This window comes from Trematomus bernacchii, unplaced genomic scaffold (genome assembly GCF_902827165.1).
Source record: "Trematomus bernacchii unplaced genomic scaffold, fTreBer1.1, whole genome shotgun sequence".
Lineage (NCBI taxonomy): Eukaryota > Metazoa > Chordata > Actinopteri > Perciformes > Nototheniidae > Trematomus > Trematomus bernacchii.
In genome coordinates, this window is record NW_022987709.1 from 507,414 (window position 1) to 523,846 (window position 16,433).

At 41.3% G+C, this 16,433-nt stretch overlaps 1 protein-coding gene across 4 annotated transcripts in view; it reads left to right on the top strand.

The window, feature by feature from the left end:
- Window positions 1–16,433, top strand: part of kif1aa (kinesin family member 1Aa) — a 51,142-nt gene that overhangs the window by 19,110 nt on the left and 15,599 nt on the right. For 3 of the 4 annotated variants that reach the window (XM_034140920.1, XM_034140922.1, XM_034140921.1), the window contains exons 14-32: window positions 1,994–2,127; window positions 2,902–2,981; window positions 3,138–3,213; window positions 3,816–3,895; window positions 4,433–4,539; window positions 4,637–4,717; window positions 5,091–5,271; window positions 5,557–5,629; window positions 6,024–6,114; window positions 6,206–6,354; window positions 6,445–6,623; window positions 7,129–7,266; window positions 12,124–12,242; window positions 12,364–12,449; window positions 12,540–12,669; window positions 14,605–14,764; window positions 14,883–14,973; window positions 15,062–15,180; window positions 15,272–15,327. In XM_034140920.1, coding sequence (XP_033996811.1) covers window positions 1,994–2,127; window positions 2,902–2,981; window positions 3,138–3,213; window positions 3,816–3,895; window positions 4,433–4,539; window positions 4,637–4,717; window positions 5,091–5,271; window positions 5,557–5,629; window positions 6,024–6,114; window positions 6,206–6,354; window positions 6,445–6,623; window positions 7,129–7,266; window positions 12,124–12,242; window positions 12,364–12,449; window positions 12,540–12,669; window positions 14,605–14,764; window positions 14,883–14,973; window positions 15,062–15,180; window positions 15,272–15,327 — 2,130 coding nt within the window. Of the gene's footprint in view, window positions 1–1,993; window positions 2,128–2,901; window positions 2,982–3,137; window positions 3,214–3,815; window positions 3,896–4,432; window positions 4,540–4,636; window positions 4,718–5,090; window positions 5,272–5,556; window positions 5,630–6,023; window positions 6,115–6,205; window positions 6,355–6,444; window positions 6,624–7,128; window positions 7,267–9,266; window positions 9,576–12,123; window positions 12,243–12,363; window positions 12,450–12,539; window positions 12,670–14,604; window positions 14,765–14,882; window positions 14,974–15,061; window positions 15,181–15,271; window positions 15,328–16,433 lie in introns of all 4 variants that reach the window. The other variant, XM_034140919.1, reaches the window with a different exon arrangement.

Genomic DNA, 16,433 nt, shown 5'->3' on the forward strand with positions numbered 1-16,433 from the left:
CGTTTCCTGCTTTGGTTTTCTGGCTATTGCTTTTGCTCTTCTGGCAGCTCAGCATCACCAGCGCTTAACGTGACCGCAAACATTAGAGTTTCTGTGTGATCTGCAGCAGCACGACATAAAGAATCAGTCACAATGTTCCTAGGCGAGTCGCACGGGAATACTAATGTCATATACACAGCACAGTCCCGGTGTGAGGGGGATTCAAGCATATTTCTTTTTTGGTTCTTACCTTGAATATGCCATGTCATGGGGCAGTATACATCTCTGTATTGCTTCGTTGCAGTGGCATTGGTAGTGGCATTGGTGGGACATATCTTAATTGTTCATGAAGTAACATCGCAGAGCAACTACAGTATATGCAAGATTATGGACAATGAGAAATGTTTAATCTCTATCTTTGATTTCCCTGATGTAGAAATCTCCCTGACTATCGCCTCCTGTTGGCATTTATAGATGCTGCTGCAGCATCAATCACACAGATTATAATCACTTATCTCGCGAGGTCATCATCTAATTTGCTGCCGTACATTTTTACTGTCTTCCTATGATACACAACTTTATTAACTGCACTGCAAAGGCGATATTATGTGATCCATCTTGGCAAGCAGCAGCCGGTCCAGATGGATGGCTGTGATACAGTTTTCCAATGTATTGCTCTGTGTTGCCATAGCAGCAGCTGCAGGGTTGATTTTTTTTGTTGTATCTGTCATATGCCTTCAAGGTGCCACAACAATAAAACACTGAACAGAAAACAGGAAACATGATGCAAAGTGAGCTGTGTTGGTAGACTATCTTGATTAAATATAAATTAAACATAAATGTCCACTGAAGACTGAAGTTTCACTGCGATCAAAATAAGCTTACCATCATGTCTGAACCTCTGCCAGAGAAATGGATTTCTGCTTTCAGTCATTGGTTTGACATTTTATAATTTGTGAGGCACACTCAGCATGACATGCATCTTGCTTCTTTTAGATATTTATCTTCATTTAGACTTCTGGCTTCCCAATGTTCTCTGCAGGAAATGAGACTGTCAGGATCCGGGAATATTAGGACTCAAATGCAGTTTAAAAAGGGAAGCGGGTTTCAAAACAAAAGCGAGCTTTATTTAATAAAAGCTGTTGGCATGAAAAAACAAAGACAAAAACCATGAATCATAAACAGGTAGCATGAGGTAAGTGACAAACATGGAGAGTGAGAAAAGACAACGAACCGACATGGAGCACAGGGGAAGACAAGACTAAATACACAGAAGGGTAATCACAGGACAAGATACAGCTGGGCAGGGGAGGCAGAAACACAAGGGCAACAGGTGAACACAATCAGACAATCAGACATAGGAGGGCAAACACAGGAAGGAAGACGAGACACAGGGAGAACAGAAATTCAAAATAAAACCATGACTAAACAGACAAAACTAAAATCGTGACAGAGACCCTATAACAAATGAGTCATTCTGTCTGTGAACAAAGGGCTGCCTAGCTAATATATTTTATATTCCACGACTCATTTTATTTTGCTTGATTGGGTTGGAGCAATTTAATTCCTTAAAAGAAGATGCTATTTTTTTCGAAGAGCAAATAAGCAATGTTTATTCAGGTAATAGCATTTTTTTCATTTAAATATTTCCTGCTGGATGGTTTTATGTAATAGCTGCTTTTTCTTTGGTCTTGGCTGGACGGTCTCCTTGTTGCATCTCTTATCGCCCCCCCTGCGCGTGGCTTTCTGCTGCTGCTGCCCTCGCTTGCACACTAGCAATTTAATGTTCTCTCTGTGGGTTAGACTTGTTTCAAGCCACATATCTTCTTTCTTTTTCTTTCCTATCTCTCCTTCTCTTCTCTTCCTTTTATGTTTGCATTTCTCTATTACTTTACTCCAATACTAGCGATTACCCCAACCCCACTTCCTGTACACACCCCGCCAGACCTATCCGATCACAAGAACAATAACTATAATGGCCAAGCTGTGAATCAAAGGGATGATTTCTCCACAGTGACCAATGCCATGACGGGGATGAGTCCCTCTCCGTCTCTCTCAGTCCTGTCCAGCCGGGCCGGATCCATCGCCAGTCTGCACGACCGCATCATGTTCAGCCCGGGCAGCGAGGAGGCCATCGAGAGGCTGAAGGTGAGCGCGCATTCTGCTGTTTATTAACTCTGCGTTTACACAGTGTGACTGTACTGCAGGTAGCAGCCACATATGGTCAGATCATATCAAGATACATTTCAAGTCAAGAGTATTTTGAGAAGCTTTTTTAAAATATAAATGTTTTATTTGAAAAAGGCAATATTGTTGAGAAAGCTTTTCCATATTTAAAAAACGTTTCTAGTTTATTTTATTATATATGTATATTTGCATATGCCCAGAAGGACATATTAAGAAATACAGTTTGTTTGGGCCGTAACTCACACTTTCAGCGTAGGTTTTACTGGATTTTTACACATTGATGCACAGATTCAAAGTTTCCAAGGTCAGGGAGATTTGAGACTCGAATATTGTGCTTGATGATTTGTGAATGCCACTCCAATATTTTTGGGGGACTTTTATACCTGTAGTGAATTGATAGTAGAGGTGAGGGAGAAGTATTCTCACAGTGGCTCACTGTCATTTGTATGAAACACTACTCAAACATGAAATAAATTGTATTAAGGGCTATTTTAAGATGAGTATTAGTTCTAGCAGGGCCCTGCACTGAATGTGGGATGGCCTAATAATAAACTACGGTGCCCACATCTATCCTGACCCTGGCTCATTAATGATCTTTAAAGTTTATCGACAAACAATGGAGCTTCAAAGCATTTCATGATTTCATGGGATTTGTTGTCAAAAAGAGACAAATAGAACACTAGAGCTGTTATTGAAAAGACTTGCTTTAATTACCACTGTGTTTTAAAATGTCAGGAAACAGAGAAAATCATTGCTGAACTCAATGAGACTTGGGAGGAGAAACTTCGCCGAACGGAGGCCATCAGAATGGAAAGGTGAGATAAACAACATAACATTGCCTTTTTTTTTAACTCCTTGGCCTCAGGTTTTAGCTACTTATGAAGTATTTAACAATATACTGTAGCATACTGTATGTTGATAAATGAGGTATCTTGACCTCTTTGTATAACGAGTCTGATGTTCATCCACAGAGAGGCCTTGCTGGCAGAAATGGGTGTAGCAATGCGAGAAGACGGCGGGACAGTGGGTGTGTTTTCTCCTAAGAAGGTAAACAGATATGAGACCTCTGTAAAGCCCTCTGTGATTACCATTGAAACGATTGACTGAAATGCTTGTTTATTTACCCCAAAGCCATCGGATAACCCTAATAGGCCCCAGCCTGTGTTTATCGACACAGTCGGGCTGTTTTCCCCCAACGAGGTTTGTAGCTGTGAAGTGTTTAAAGCTGCCTCCTTCTCTGAGTGCTCTCTCACTTCAACAGAAGCATCTCCCATGCAGATCAGTCGAGGGTTTCTCTTTTTCATTAAGGTTTATCTGAAATCTTCTTCATTACTTACTGCAAACACTCCCTCACTGCGCTCAAGACAGCAATGGGTGTAAACACAGGGACAAGATAATGCTAGTGTCCCCATTTCAGTGATTTATGGCTGTTTGCCTGCAGCCCCACAGCAGCAGACTGAAACACTCCTGCTGTGGAGCTGTGCATGCTTTAACTAGCTCTGATTGTTTGATGTTTGTTACTGGGAAACATTGCCTTTCAGCTCTCTGATGTGCTCTGATTTGATGCACATGTTATATTGTACATAACATATGGGTAATGAATGATCTATGTAAATGATATGAGTTAATTATCCTTTATTCCTCAACAGACGCCTCATCTGGTGAATCTAAACGAGGATCCCCTGATGTCTGAGTGCCTGCTGTACTACATTAAAGACGGGATCACCAGGTTGGTTACTGATGGACGGATGTTCCTCCTTTGCTTAGGTCCAGATGAAGTGCTGAAAGAAGACTGGTTTTGCATTCTTCAACCTGGACTCTTTTTGGTATAGCTGTCAGCTGTGAAACGAGCTGCTTTGTAGTCCTATCGGGTATTCTGCCCCGTCAATGAACGTCCCCTTGAAGTGCTAGTTTGGTCACTGACAGGCCCAGATTGTACAGTGAATTCTACCTTTTGCAAATCTGTTCTGTTTTTCATTTCGTCTTGCCAGGTGTTAGGTTAACAGTGGAAACTTGATGGACAGATGGAGAGAGATGTGCCTGGAAGAGTTTGTTATGTTAGAGTAAAGAAAGCGTAGCTGAGTTTTCACTAAAATATTTTTTAAATCAGAGCTAAATATTCAGCTGATTCAACCACGTTGATGAGGTTGTACTCTCCTTACCATATTGTTGTCCGACACAAAACAAGTATGGTCCAATTGACCTTTTAATGCATGTTCAGTACCTTATTGTTTTCTCTGACATCATGTCTCCCTTTTTGTTTTAGGGTAGGTCGTGTAGACGCCAACAGTCGTCAGGATATAGTCCTCAGCGGACATTTCATCAAGGATGAGCACTGCACCTTCACCAGTTCTACTGGTCCAATGGGAGAGAGTGAGCCATTTTATATTACCTTCACGGCCTGTGTACAGCAGAGTTTCATTTTGACAGAAAGGAAGTGAAGCCTCATATTGCCCTCTGTTCCTAACAGCGGTTGTCCTGGAGCCCTGTGAAGGAGCTGAGACTTATGTCAACGGAAAGAGAGTGGCAGAGCCCACTGTCCTTAAATCAGGTCAGTAAGCCCTCTGTGAATGACATCTTTCCTTACACATGATGCTACGGAAGTCCTTAGAGAAGATGAGAATTATCTCCTTTGTGATTGTGGACTAACAATACTCTGGTAAAAAAATAATTTGGTAGGTGGAATTTCTTTGATAGGGTGAATTTTAGAAGTGTTTGTAATACTCATTTTGGTCCCAAGAGGCATAAGAGCACCACTACCCCATGTTCTAAATAGGACTAAACTGTAATCTGTTTCACAGGTTCAAAACAAAACAGGAGAGAATATTTTTATCTTGCTTGTTTCCGCATGGTAACTAGTAGAAATATGTATGGGGTATATTCTACAGTATATGTACTTTTTTGCATTATTTATTTCCCAAAAGGAAATCGCATCATCCTGGGGAAGAGCCATGTGTTCCGGTTCAACCACCCTGAGCAGGCCAGGGCTGAGAGGGAGAAGACTCCGTGTGCAGAGACCCCCGCTGAGCCGGTGGACTGGGCCTTCGCTCAGAGGGAGCTGCTGGACAAACAGGGCATCGACATGAAACAGGAAATGGAACAGAGGTACTTTGGGAGAAATACTGAGATATTTAATTGGAATTTTTTAAGAGAGGCATTGGGCGTGGCATAAAAGTTCCTCACCACCATATTGTAGACAGGAACTGATAAGAAGGAAAGACATGGAGGAATATTACTGGTAGTTCAAACGTTGATACATGCCAAATGAAAGAAGCCTTCAGTACAGTGCACACCAAATGAAATCCAGATACTTACCAGCAGTGGTGTGAAATCCAAAGTGGTGCATTACTTTTTCAAACCTGTTTTGTTCTCTGATGTTTGTGTGTTCAGGCTGCAGGAGCTGGAGGACCAGTATCGTAAAGAAAGAGAGGAAACAAACAACCTCCTGGAGCAGCAAAGACTGGTACAGTGATGAGCAGCTGTGTGTGCTGTTGACAATACATAAAGCCATAGGGAAGTGGATGTTTAATATAGCTTCATTTTGAGTATTTATATGTAAAATAAAAGAGAGAGAGCAAACATTGGTGAAAAAAATAAAAAGATGATCGCCATTGTAGGTTATATGTTATGCTAACCCTAACCTTAACCCTAACTCCCAATAGAAAAATAGATGAAAGTATTCAATTAGCAAGAAGAAAATGTGGATATTACAATCAAAAGAACACGTTGCATTCATTTTGCTTTCTCGTTTGAACGATAATGACAATCAAGCAGACTCCCTGACATCAGAGTTATTCAACTGTCTGTGTTCCTCAGTATCTTTTGTTGACGTTGGTCTTCATTAATGAATGCTCTAGGATTATGAGAGCAAGCTGGAGGCTCTTCAGAAGCAAGTGGACAGTTACTACCCAGAAACCCTTGAAGAGGAGGAGGAGCCAGAAGAGGAAGGTAGTGCATTTGATTGGAGACACACACATATCGATGTTGGTAGTAAGCAACTCTTTACCAAATGATGATGTTGTATCCTTTCTCCGCACAGTGCAATGGACAGAGAGGGAACTAGAGCTGGCTGTGTGGAGCTTCCGTAAGTGGCGCTGCTACCAGTTCACCTCTCTGAGGGACCTGCTGTGGGGGAACGCCATCTTCCTGAAGGAGGCCAACGCCATCAGTGTGGAGCTTAAGAAGAAGGTCCATAGTGCTATCTTCATTTCAACGTATACCCATATTGATGTTATATTATATCCCTCTGACCAAAGCAATGTTTTTGTGCCTCTACAGGTCCAGTTCCAGTTTGTGCTGCTCACAGACACCCTTTACTCCCCCCTGCCTCCAGACCTGCTGCCCCCAGAGGAAGCTAAGGACATAGAGAAGAGACAGTTCCCACGCACCATTCTGGCCGTGGAGGTGCAGGATCAGAAAAATGGAGCCACTCACTACTGGACATTAGAAAAACTGAGGTACATCAACATGCACCGAAGTCCTTAGTCAACAATGTTTTAAAAGTATACTGATAAACTGTCAATGTATCAAAAGTATTAGGCCATGTTTACATGGCATGGACATTTTAGTAGAAAGATATTTTGTGCTTAATGTAAAAATATATTTGTCTTAATTTTACGATCTACAAAAGAACCACACAACGACTTCAGATGCTATATTACGAGCATGTCTACTGAACCTTTTCCCCTTTTGTTCCGATTGGAATTGGAAGGTCAGAGGTTCAACCCCCCCATGCAGTCAACATGTGCAAGATTCTTAAACCTATAAAGCCTGAGTTTCTCCCAAGACATTTTCACAAATCTTAGTTTTATGGACCTAAAATTCTGTTTGCATGTGGACTGGGTCTTCCTCATTAATATCACAGTTTTCATGGGAAGAAAACTGCTTAATTTCAGCATGATGACTATATGTATGTATATGTATATATATAAATATATATGGCAACTGTTACTGCTTTTGCAGGCAAAGACTGAACCTGATGAGAGAAATGTACGATCGCGCTGCTGATGTACCCAACAACACCACTGAAGACGGTGAAAATGTGATGACCGGAGGAGACCCCTTTTATGACCGCTTCCCCTGGTTCCGTCTGGTTGGCAGGTAAATGCTGAACACCATTGGCCTACACAGGAAAACCTTCAAACTCATACAAAGGTCAACAACAGCGAGCAAACAGATGTTAGTCACTCCATCCAGGAAGATGGGAGGCTGTGGGCCAAGACTAGCACATGTTGTGAATGGGGTCAACTAATGGAGCATAATGACTGAGACATCAGCGTGAAGTAGTCATTATGGTGTCTTCGTTATAACATACTGATGGCTGTCATTTGCATTACTATCATCAAACCTATTTCAACTCAAGAAAGTTTCAAGAAAATTGTATTTGTATGAAGAACTAACTTGGTATCATCAAAAAAGTATCAATTGAGCATATTTAAATGTACCATATCCTCTCATACCTGAGAAGATTGAACTATACTCTTCTTTTCTGATAACCAGTGTATTTATCCTCAACATAGCTCAAAGCTTCAAAGGACAGATACAGACACCCAATTGTAATGATTGGAACATGTCGTGCTGCCGGGCATGTCTTCATTAATGAGAAAATCAGCCGTGAAACATTTGAATGCAAGGTTTCATCAGTCCTCCCACTCAGAGCCTGCTGTTTGTTTCTCTCACACTTTGGCACACACCTCTTTACCAAGCTCTCTCTCTCTCTCTCTCTCTCTCTCTCTCTCTCTCTCTCTCTCTCTCTCTCTCTCTCTCTCTCTCTCTCTCTCTCTCTCTCTCACACACACGGCCCTGTTACTTAAAATACAGCATCAAGCCTGTAATAACATGTAGCTCCTGCAATACAAGCAAAAATGATTAGGGTGAAAAATGTCCCCTAATTTTTCTAGACAAATGACTTACCAGCAATCAACTAAAGTTGTATTCAAACATTTTATTTGGTGTGTGTATTCGCACCTAGAACTTTAAAGACACCAAAGCTTTGTAAGCTTACCAGCAGAGAGCTCGGCTCAGTAAACTCCTGATGGAGAGCAATCACAGTTATTCCTAGACCATTGATGGTATACTGTATTCAAATGATTCTCATATTAATTGAGTATTTTACAACAGCAGTTATGAATAACTTAAGGTAAATGATTTGTCACATTTATAAAGGCTTTTGAATAAACACAAATAAGATCACCCAACCTTTGCTTCTGTGGAAGCTTATCTTTGTTCTACAGGCTGTCAATCATCATCTTCTTCCTGGCACCCTTCAGTTCTTTATAGACGCACCTGCCCCATCTGTTCTCTACAACAGCGCACTGGGGCCTTTGTAGGTTAGAAAAGTGGAGGGGGGTAATATTCAGAGAGAAAACTCATAATGTCTGAGATTCAAGTGGTACTGTTTACTATTTAAAAAATCCAAAATGTACAAAAAACCTGAGCATTCCCTAGAATTATAGTCTTATTTAAAAAAACAACAACCTCTGTGTGTTGAAACCACGTTTATCACTTGTAAATAGTTTGGGTCAACCTCATCACACCACAGATTACTGTGCCTGCAGTGGATGAGCTGAACACATTTAGATAATGCAATTGGTTCAAGCTTTTTGGAAAAACAAATGATTTTAGACCAGAAATACCATATTATCATAAATATACACACTTTGAAAAGACACTGCCGTAAGTTGACCCTATTCATAATAAAACCACATGGTGATTTTGATGAGCCTCTGTGCACCAGTAACTGCAACACAACAGTTCCATGCTGCTGCTCCCCCTCACCAACCTGTGAGGGGGGCTTCTCTTTTTACATGCAGCATCTGTGAAGGTGGATTCTTGACAAGACTAAATTAATGACTCAATATCCTCAGACAATATTTGAGGCAATTCTATGAAATTAACGACTTCTTCTCGTAATATTACTTCCCCCTGGCTTTGTTATTTATGTACATCTTTTTCATACCTACAATGGCCCTATTGCACCGTCGTACTCCTCTATGTCTCCACTGTACACACTGAAACAGACAGTGAAAGCCCCCTCTTGTTTGAAGTGTGTACTTTCTCTAACTGTTCTAACCTAGTTCCCATGTCTCTGGCTGCACCAGAAACCCCATTTTCAACACATGCATGAGCGAGCGCATGAGTGACCCTACTCCATCCCCGACCCTCTCCAATTCTGAAATTACCGAGCTGGCTGAGCCGCAGAGGGAGGGTCGAGGGGAGAAGGAGGAGTTGGAAGAGTTGGAGGACCTGGATGATGATATCTTTTTGGACGACCCGTGCTCGGAGCTCGGGGGAGAGGATGATGATGATGATGAGGATGGATATGATGATGAGAGAGAGCTCTGCCGTGGCTCCGGCGAAGGCCAGGATCCCTTTTACGACCGCTCACCATTATTCAGTGTAGTGGGAAGGTTGGTGAGGTTTCAGGAGCATGCTGGTGGAGGAAACTAGCTCTTTCACGCTGAGACACGGGGTCTGTGTCCTGCAGTAGACATCAGCACAGAGGAAACCACATTTTTGAAAACAACGAGCATGACACAGATTCAGATGTCAGAGGGTTTTTACAAAGACCCTTTTTCACTCTACTGTCCAATTGGGTCAAGGAAGCTATAGTTGTAATATCAACATGGAGACATTTAAGGTGGCTAACTCTAGTGTAGATTTGAAAAACATTCTTAAAGGGACAGTTCACCCCAAAATCTAAATACATGTTTTCCCTCTTGCTTATCAGTATAAATAGTTTTGGTGTTTGTTGCCAGGAGATATCGGTCTTCTTAGATATGTTTGCCCTCTCTCCAGTGGCCTCTGGTGCTCGAGGCAGCAAAAAGACATTGCACTAGCAGCAGCAATGTTTATTTTCTTAAGCTTAGGTTACTTAAGCTATCAATAAACCGTGTTGTGAGCAGTTTTATGTAGGATCTATATTCTTTCTACTGAGCTACACCCGACAACCTTCTCACAGCGCGATGAAGCGTCCATTTACTTATGGACAAAGGCTCTCCAGAGCTAGCTAATGTTCCATCTGCTCACTGTCACCAGCCTCTTCTGTCATGACAGAAAGAAAGAAAGAAATGTCTGCATGGAACTACTCACAAGGTCTGAGGATGGTCTTGAGTTACCTTGTTAGGATTTCTGGAAAGATAAATTCCTGTTGAGTTTTTCCAAATATATTTTGTTGGCACTTTTTCAAACTAGCAATCTAGTGGCAGTGGAGAGAAAGCAGTCATCTCTACAGCTCATGTCTTCAACATTTAGCAACTCACACCAAAACAATGTTCATTGATAAATAGCACTACAGTTAAGAGGGAGAATAGGTATTTTGGATCCTGAGCTGAACTGACCGCAAGTCAAGTTCACCACTTTAGTTTCTATTCTCCGTCTCAGCTGTCACTGTCATTTTGCCTCATGTTTAAGACACAATTGTTCTCAAATTTCACACCAATACACATATTTTTTCATGAACATGATTCTGCGTTCGGAGACAGCTGGAGTAGACATTTCTGGGCTTTGAGGTTTATCCTTTGTTTTACATTTTTATCTCATAAAAAATGTGAACATTGCTTGTCTTTCTTGGTTTTCTTTTGTTGCTAACTGTTTTGTTTTTCACACTAAACAGGTTAAATGCTTTTTCTGCATATTACAATTCAGAACAAGTTGTTTATGTCAGCCCAGGGTGGGGTCAGTTCACTTGTTTCCATGGAAATTCAAGCAAAGTTGATGCTCAACCGCTGCTTGAAGTGTATGTCTCACTTATCTGTGGCTAAAAGCAACCTTGTGGCTTTTACAGAAGACCATTCACTCGCAAAGCACTGACATGTCTCATGGAGTAATATTCAGGTCTGATTTGCATAACACAGGAACCAACAGCGAAATCTTCTCTCCCTGCTGTGAAACATGAATGAGTGACTCATGAAATAGCAAAATGGTGTTCAAGAAGACTCAAAATCTCAAGATGAAAGAGCTGGTTTCTACTGCAGCTGTCTCTTTTAGGCATGCCAGAGCACAAGTCTTTTCATTTTGACCTTTTTTGTCAATTTTTTTACTTGAATTCATCTGAAGAGGAACTAGTGCCCCTCTGCACAAATTAGCACTTTCCGCCCGGGGTGCACTTTGTTTTCTGATGTCATTCGTGTTTTTGTTTTTTGCTGTAGCATTCACTATATCAAACTGTTGGCAGTTTTTGATTCGGGCTGAGCTATGTTACCTATGATGATTTCTGTTCCATTTGCTTTTGATTCATTTAAGTCGAGAAGTTGAACGCATTTTTTGTTCTCCTTTTCTTTTGTCCTGAGCATGCCTTCTTTGCACCTCACCAATCTTGTCTTAAGCCTCTCCCTTTTTACACTTGTCACCACATGTCTACCCCCCATGAGAAAATGCACACCTTGACTGCAAGATCAAGTATATCGAAAAAACAGGAAATAGTAGCATTTTGAGTAAACACACATTTATATTAGTTAGTCTTTATGATTTACTTGATTTAGTGTAATATTTTCAAATTGGAGCACAATGCAAATCTTTGTGCCGTAGCTAATGATCATTAAACAATGAAAACACATGATTTCAGGGATGAATTTGATTGCTTATAAGTAGATAAGCAATGCTGTCCAGCTTAGTGAGCTGGTTTGCCATATTTTGCAGTCATTTAAAGAATGTAAAGTTGACCCTTACACACATGCTCCTTAGCCTCACCAAAATGTCATCAGTACAAGTTAAGCAATACTGCATGAGACCCATACTTGTCTTGTTAATGTCCTTATCTATAGGTGGTGAGGAGAAGCCCCCACACAGCGATAGTAAAGGGCAGCCATGGCCGTCGCAAGAGCAGTCCCAGCTTCTGTTTGGTTGCTTTGCAGCTCTATGTTCTGTTGTCCTGTTCAGTAATGTTTTATAAAAGTTTAATACTTGTTTTTAAGATTGTATCATCTCTCTTGCTATCTCTTTCTGCTTCCTATCCAGGGCTTTTGTTTATCTGAGCAACCTGCTGTATCCAGTTCCTCTGGTCCACCGGGTGGCCATCGTGAGTGAGAAGGGCGAGGTGAAGGGCTTCCTGCGAGTGGCGGTGCAGGCTATATCAGGTAAGGCTAGGATCCCTAGCCCCACTGTTTTTGATTAGTAGGGGCATGAGGCTATCATAAGGACAGGTTGTGTGTGACTTCTTGAGGGAGTGAAGTGAAGGTGCTCTGTGTTTTCCTCCAGCTGACGAGGAAGCTCCAGACTACGGCTCAGGAGTGAGGCAGTCAGGCACTGCCAAAATCTCCTTTGAGGATAAGCAATATGAAAAGGTAGAGAAAAAACACCGTACTTAGAACATACAGAATGAACTGTGATATGCTCACCTGCTAACCAGGCCGCTCATCAACCTGCTTTTGCAGTTCCAGTCCGAGTCCTGCTCTGTGGGACTGTCCCACTCAGGGGTTTCACAGGAGGAGCTCCGTATTGTGGAGGGGGAGGGGCAGATCGCAGAGCTGGGACCCTCAGCCGATGAGGTCAACAATAACACATGTGCGGGTAATTGTATTTAATGAGTGAGTGTATCATTGTGTTTGGGAGTGTGTGTTTTTGTCTATATTCCTACTTGGGCCAACAGTGGCCTAAATCTGGCACTCCAGACTGATGCTTTCTGCAAAAGAAATTCAAGGTGGAACGACAGTAGCTCTGTGGTCAAAATAGGCAGGATGATTCCGTGCCCAAATCAAACCAAATCATTGCCTTCAAATCATAAACACAGATCATGCATTCATAATTCTTCATGCAACAAAACACCTGAGAGGCAAATTGATCAGTGACTTGCACCTTGTTGCGGTCGATAAACCTGCACAAATAGGACAAAACAAAAATGTGTAATTTCCCAAGCACCAACTAAGGACGAGATGCATTTCTAACTGCTGATAAACAAATAGCGTCTCTATGCTCTTGTGCTATTTGCACAACTTTCAATGTGTTAACATACATGCATTTGAGAACAAATATGCCTTCTTCCTATACAAATGAGCCTCATGGCAAAAACAGTCTAATTCACAAAGATCAGTGCTAACAGCCACACGCAGTTACAGTGTCATTTATAATTATTTATCCCAATAAGAGATGTCACACACAGACTGTAGCTGGGTAAAGAGTTGTCATGGTACAGTGACAAGTGCATTGAGCACATCACTGACTGGATGACTCAGAACTTTCTCCAATTGAACAAGCAAAAAACTGAGATCATTGTTTTTGGAGCAAAGAAGGACCGATTAAAAGTAATCAGTCGGCAGACTACAAAGTAACTCACAAAGCAAGAAATCTGGGTGTAGTGATGGACTCAGACCTGAATGTTAACAGCCACATTACAACAGTCATTAGGTCTGCATACTACCACCTGAAGAATATATCTAGGATTAAAAAACTAATGTCGCAACAGGATTTAGAAAAGCTTGTCCATGCTTTTATCTTCAGTAGACTGGACTACTGCAATAGTGTATTCACAGGGCTCACTAAAGAATCTATCAGAAAGCTGCAGCTGATTCAGAACGCTGCTGCTCGAGTACTCACTGACACTAGAAAAGTGGATCACATCACTCCGGTTCTGAAATCTTTACACTGGCTTCCAGTCGGCCAAAGAATTGATTTTAAAGTTCTATTGCTAGTTTTTAAATCACTAAATGGTTTAGGACCAAAGTATATCAACGATCTCCTGCATAATTATGAACCATCAAGATGTCTCAGGTCTTCAGGAACGGGTCAGCTCTCGGTTCCGAGAGTAAGAACAAAACATGGAGAAGCGGCGTTTAGCTATTATGCCTCGACAATCTGGAACAAACTGCCTGAATCGTGCACGTCCGCAGAAACTCTTACTATTTTCAAATCGAGACTGAAAACATATATTTTTGCCGCTGCTTTTAATTGAACTGCTTTTAATTGAACTGCTCATATTCACACTGCAGTTTGCTTTTTATTCATGTATTGTATAACTGTTGTGTTTATCTTATTATCTTTGCCTTTTAATGCCTGTTGTAAAATGCCTTTATATACAGTAATGTGTTTTTACTGTATTTATTCTTAAATGTCTTTTTATTTTTTTATTTTGTAAAGCACTTTGAATTGTCGCATATTGAAAGGTGCTATATAAATAAATGTGCCTTGCCTTGCCTTACACTGACATGATGCAATGACAGATGGGTCTTCCAAATAGAATGAATAAAGCTAAACGTCATTGGATAAAATAAATTCTTCCCTCTCCCTGCACAAAAGAAGGGCAAATAGCACTCAGCTACATACGTCTAATAGTGTTTGTGCTCAATATCTTTTGTGAGTCAGACCTCGGGACAGGGCAAGTCCTGGTTTTATCAGCTGCTGGAATCCATTCTTTGGGAATTTCCCGTGATTGCTCCAAAAATCCACTTGACTACTTGGAATACCAGCTTTCATCTGTGTCTGATTTTTTTGTTGACCCGACAGCTGGTGCCGATGAGCCCGAGAATCCAGTAAAGAGTCTGGATGGGCCACTGGACACAGCCCTGGAGCACCTGAGGATTGGTAATGTCTTCACCTTCAGGGTGACGGTTCTGCAAGCCTCCAGCATTTCTGCAGAATATGCTGACATCTTCTGCCAGTTCAAGTAAGCACTTCATCAAAAATGTTTACATTGTACATTTTTTGCCCTATGATCGTCAGTATTCATTATGTAACTTTTTTTAATGTTTCAAATTCAACAATGTGACTTGCATTGATTTCAGTTTCATCCACCGTCATGATGAGGCCTTCTCCACTGAACCCTTAAAGAACACAGGCTGCGGCCCCCCTCTTGGCTTCTACCATGTGCAGAATGTAAGAAGTATCACTCAGATCCTCTTTAATAAAGAGCTGAGTTGTTTTGATAGGTGACATGTTTTAACAATGCTGTGTTCTTTTATAGATTGCTGTTGAAGTGACTAACTCCTTTGTGGACTACATCAAGACTCAGCCCATTGTGTTTGAAGTGTTTGGACACTACCAGAAACAGCCTTTTCTCCCCCTCTGTAAAGACGTCATCAGGTACCTGGAAGAACTGATTTACCGTACAGACAAAGATGCAATGTATATGATTGTGTTTTCATATAATGACACATGTTATTTCCACTACCAGTCCACTACGTCCCTGCAGAAGACAGTTTCCAAGAGTGATGCCTCTGTCCAAACCAGGTAAACACACTCCTCCCAGAGCGACCTTATTTTACCATTATTGTATGTTGTATTGTCTATTATTACTAGTCTCTCTGGAAGTCATGTGATCTTAGCTCCATGTTGTTGGGTATAAGCAGTTGATGATGACACTTCGCCGGAGCGGGAGAAGTCGCTGGACCTGATCCGATACCTGGTCCCAGACGTGTTCAATGGGGCGCTGGTGGACTCGTTGTCAGGCCACGCTCTGTCTGCCGCTGGCCTGGCTGCTTCCTTCTTACTGGAAGCAAACGAGCAGGCTCAGCTGACAGCCCCGCCCATCTCTATCTGTTCAGTTATTAAAGCTCAGAATCCGGGTTGGTTATGATGTCAGATCCAAGAGAATCCTGTCACTGAAAGCCTATTTATATTAAGTGTTTTTCTTCAAGTGACTTGAAAAAATACTACAGCCAAGTACATTTTGCCATTTCACATTACAATGAACTTATTGACTGCAATTTGATGAGCAGAACTTTGTTTAAAAACTCAAGCTACCGTGACAACAAACAAAAGCGAGTTTCACAAAAAAGAGCATGTTTTTATTACATCTACTGATGGAGGATTACTGAATGGGCAACCGGGGACAGGCCTAGGGCCCAAACTATCGATGTCCTTTACCTATCAAATGTAATTCAAAGAGACAAGAACATTAAACACTCAGCAAGAAAGAAACGTAAAAGACTATAAAGTCACCAAAACAACCACAAAGAGATGCAAAAAAGCTGCAAATAAACACTGAGAATCACAACAACATGTACATGGGCTAAACAACCACAAAAAGACACAACATGACTGCAAGGAGACAACAAGTAACTACAAAGAAACTCAAAATGACAACAAATAAATACAAAATGACAACAAAGATACACAAAGTCAATTCAAAGAAATTCTAAAAACCACAAAGGAATACAAAATGCCTACAAGGATACACACATTTACTACAAAGAAACTTCAAAGACACAAACAACAACAACAAAAATAAGCTTAACAACCAATCAGTGTGCGTTCTCATACAGTTTGTAGGAGGGATGGTGGGGCCCAGAGCTCTTCATTTAAATTCCACACCTGAGGTTACTACTGCCATGACT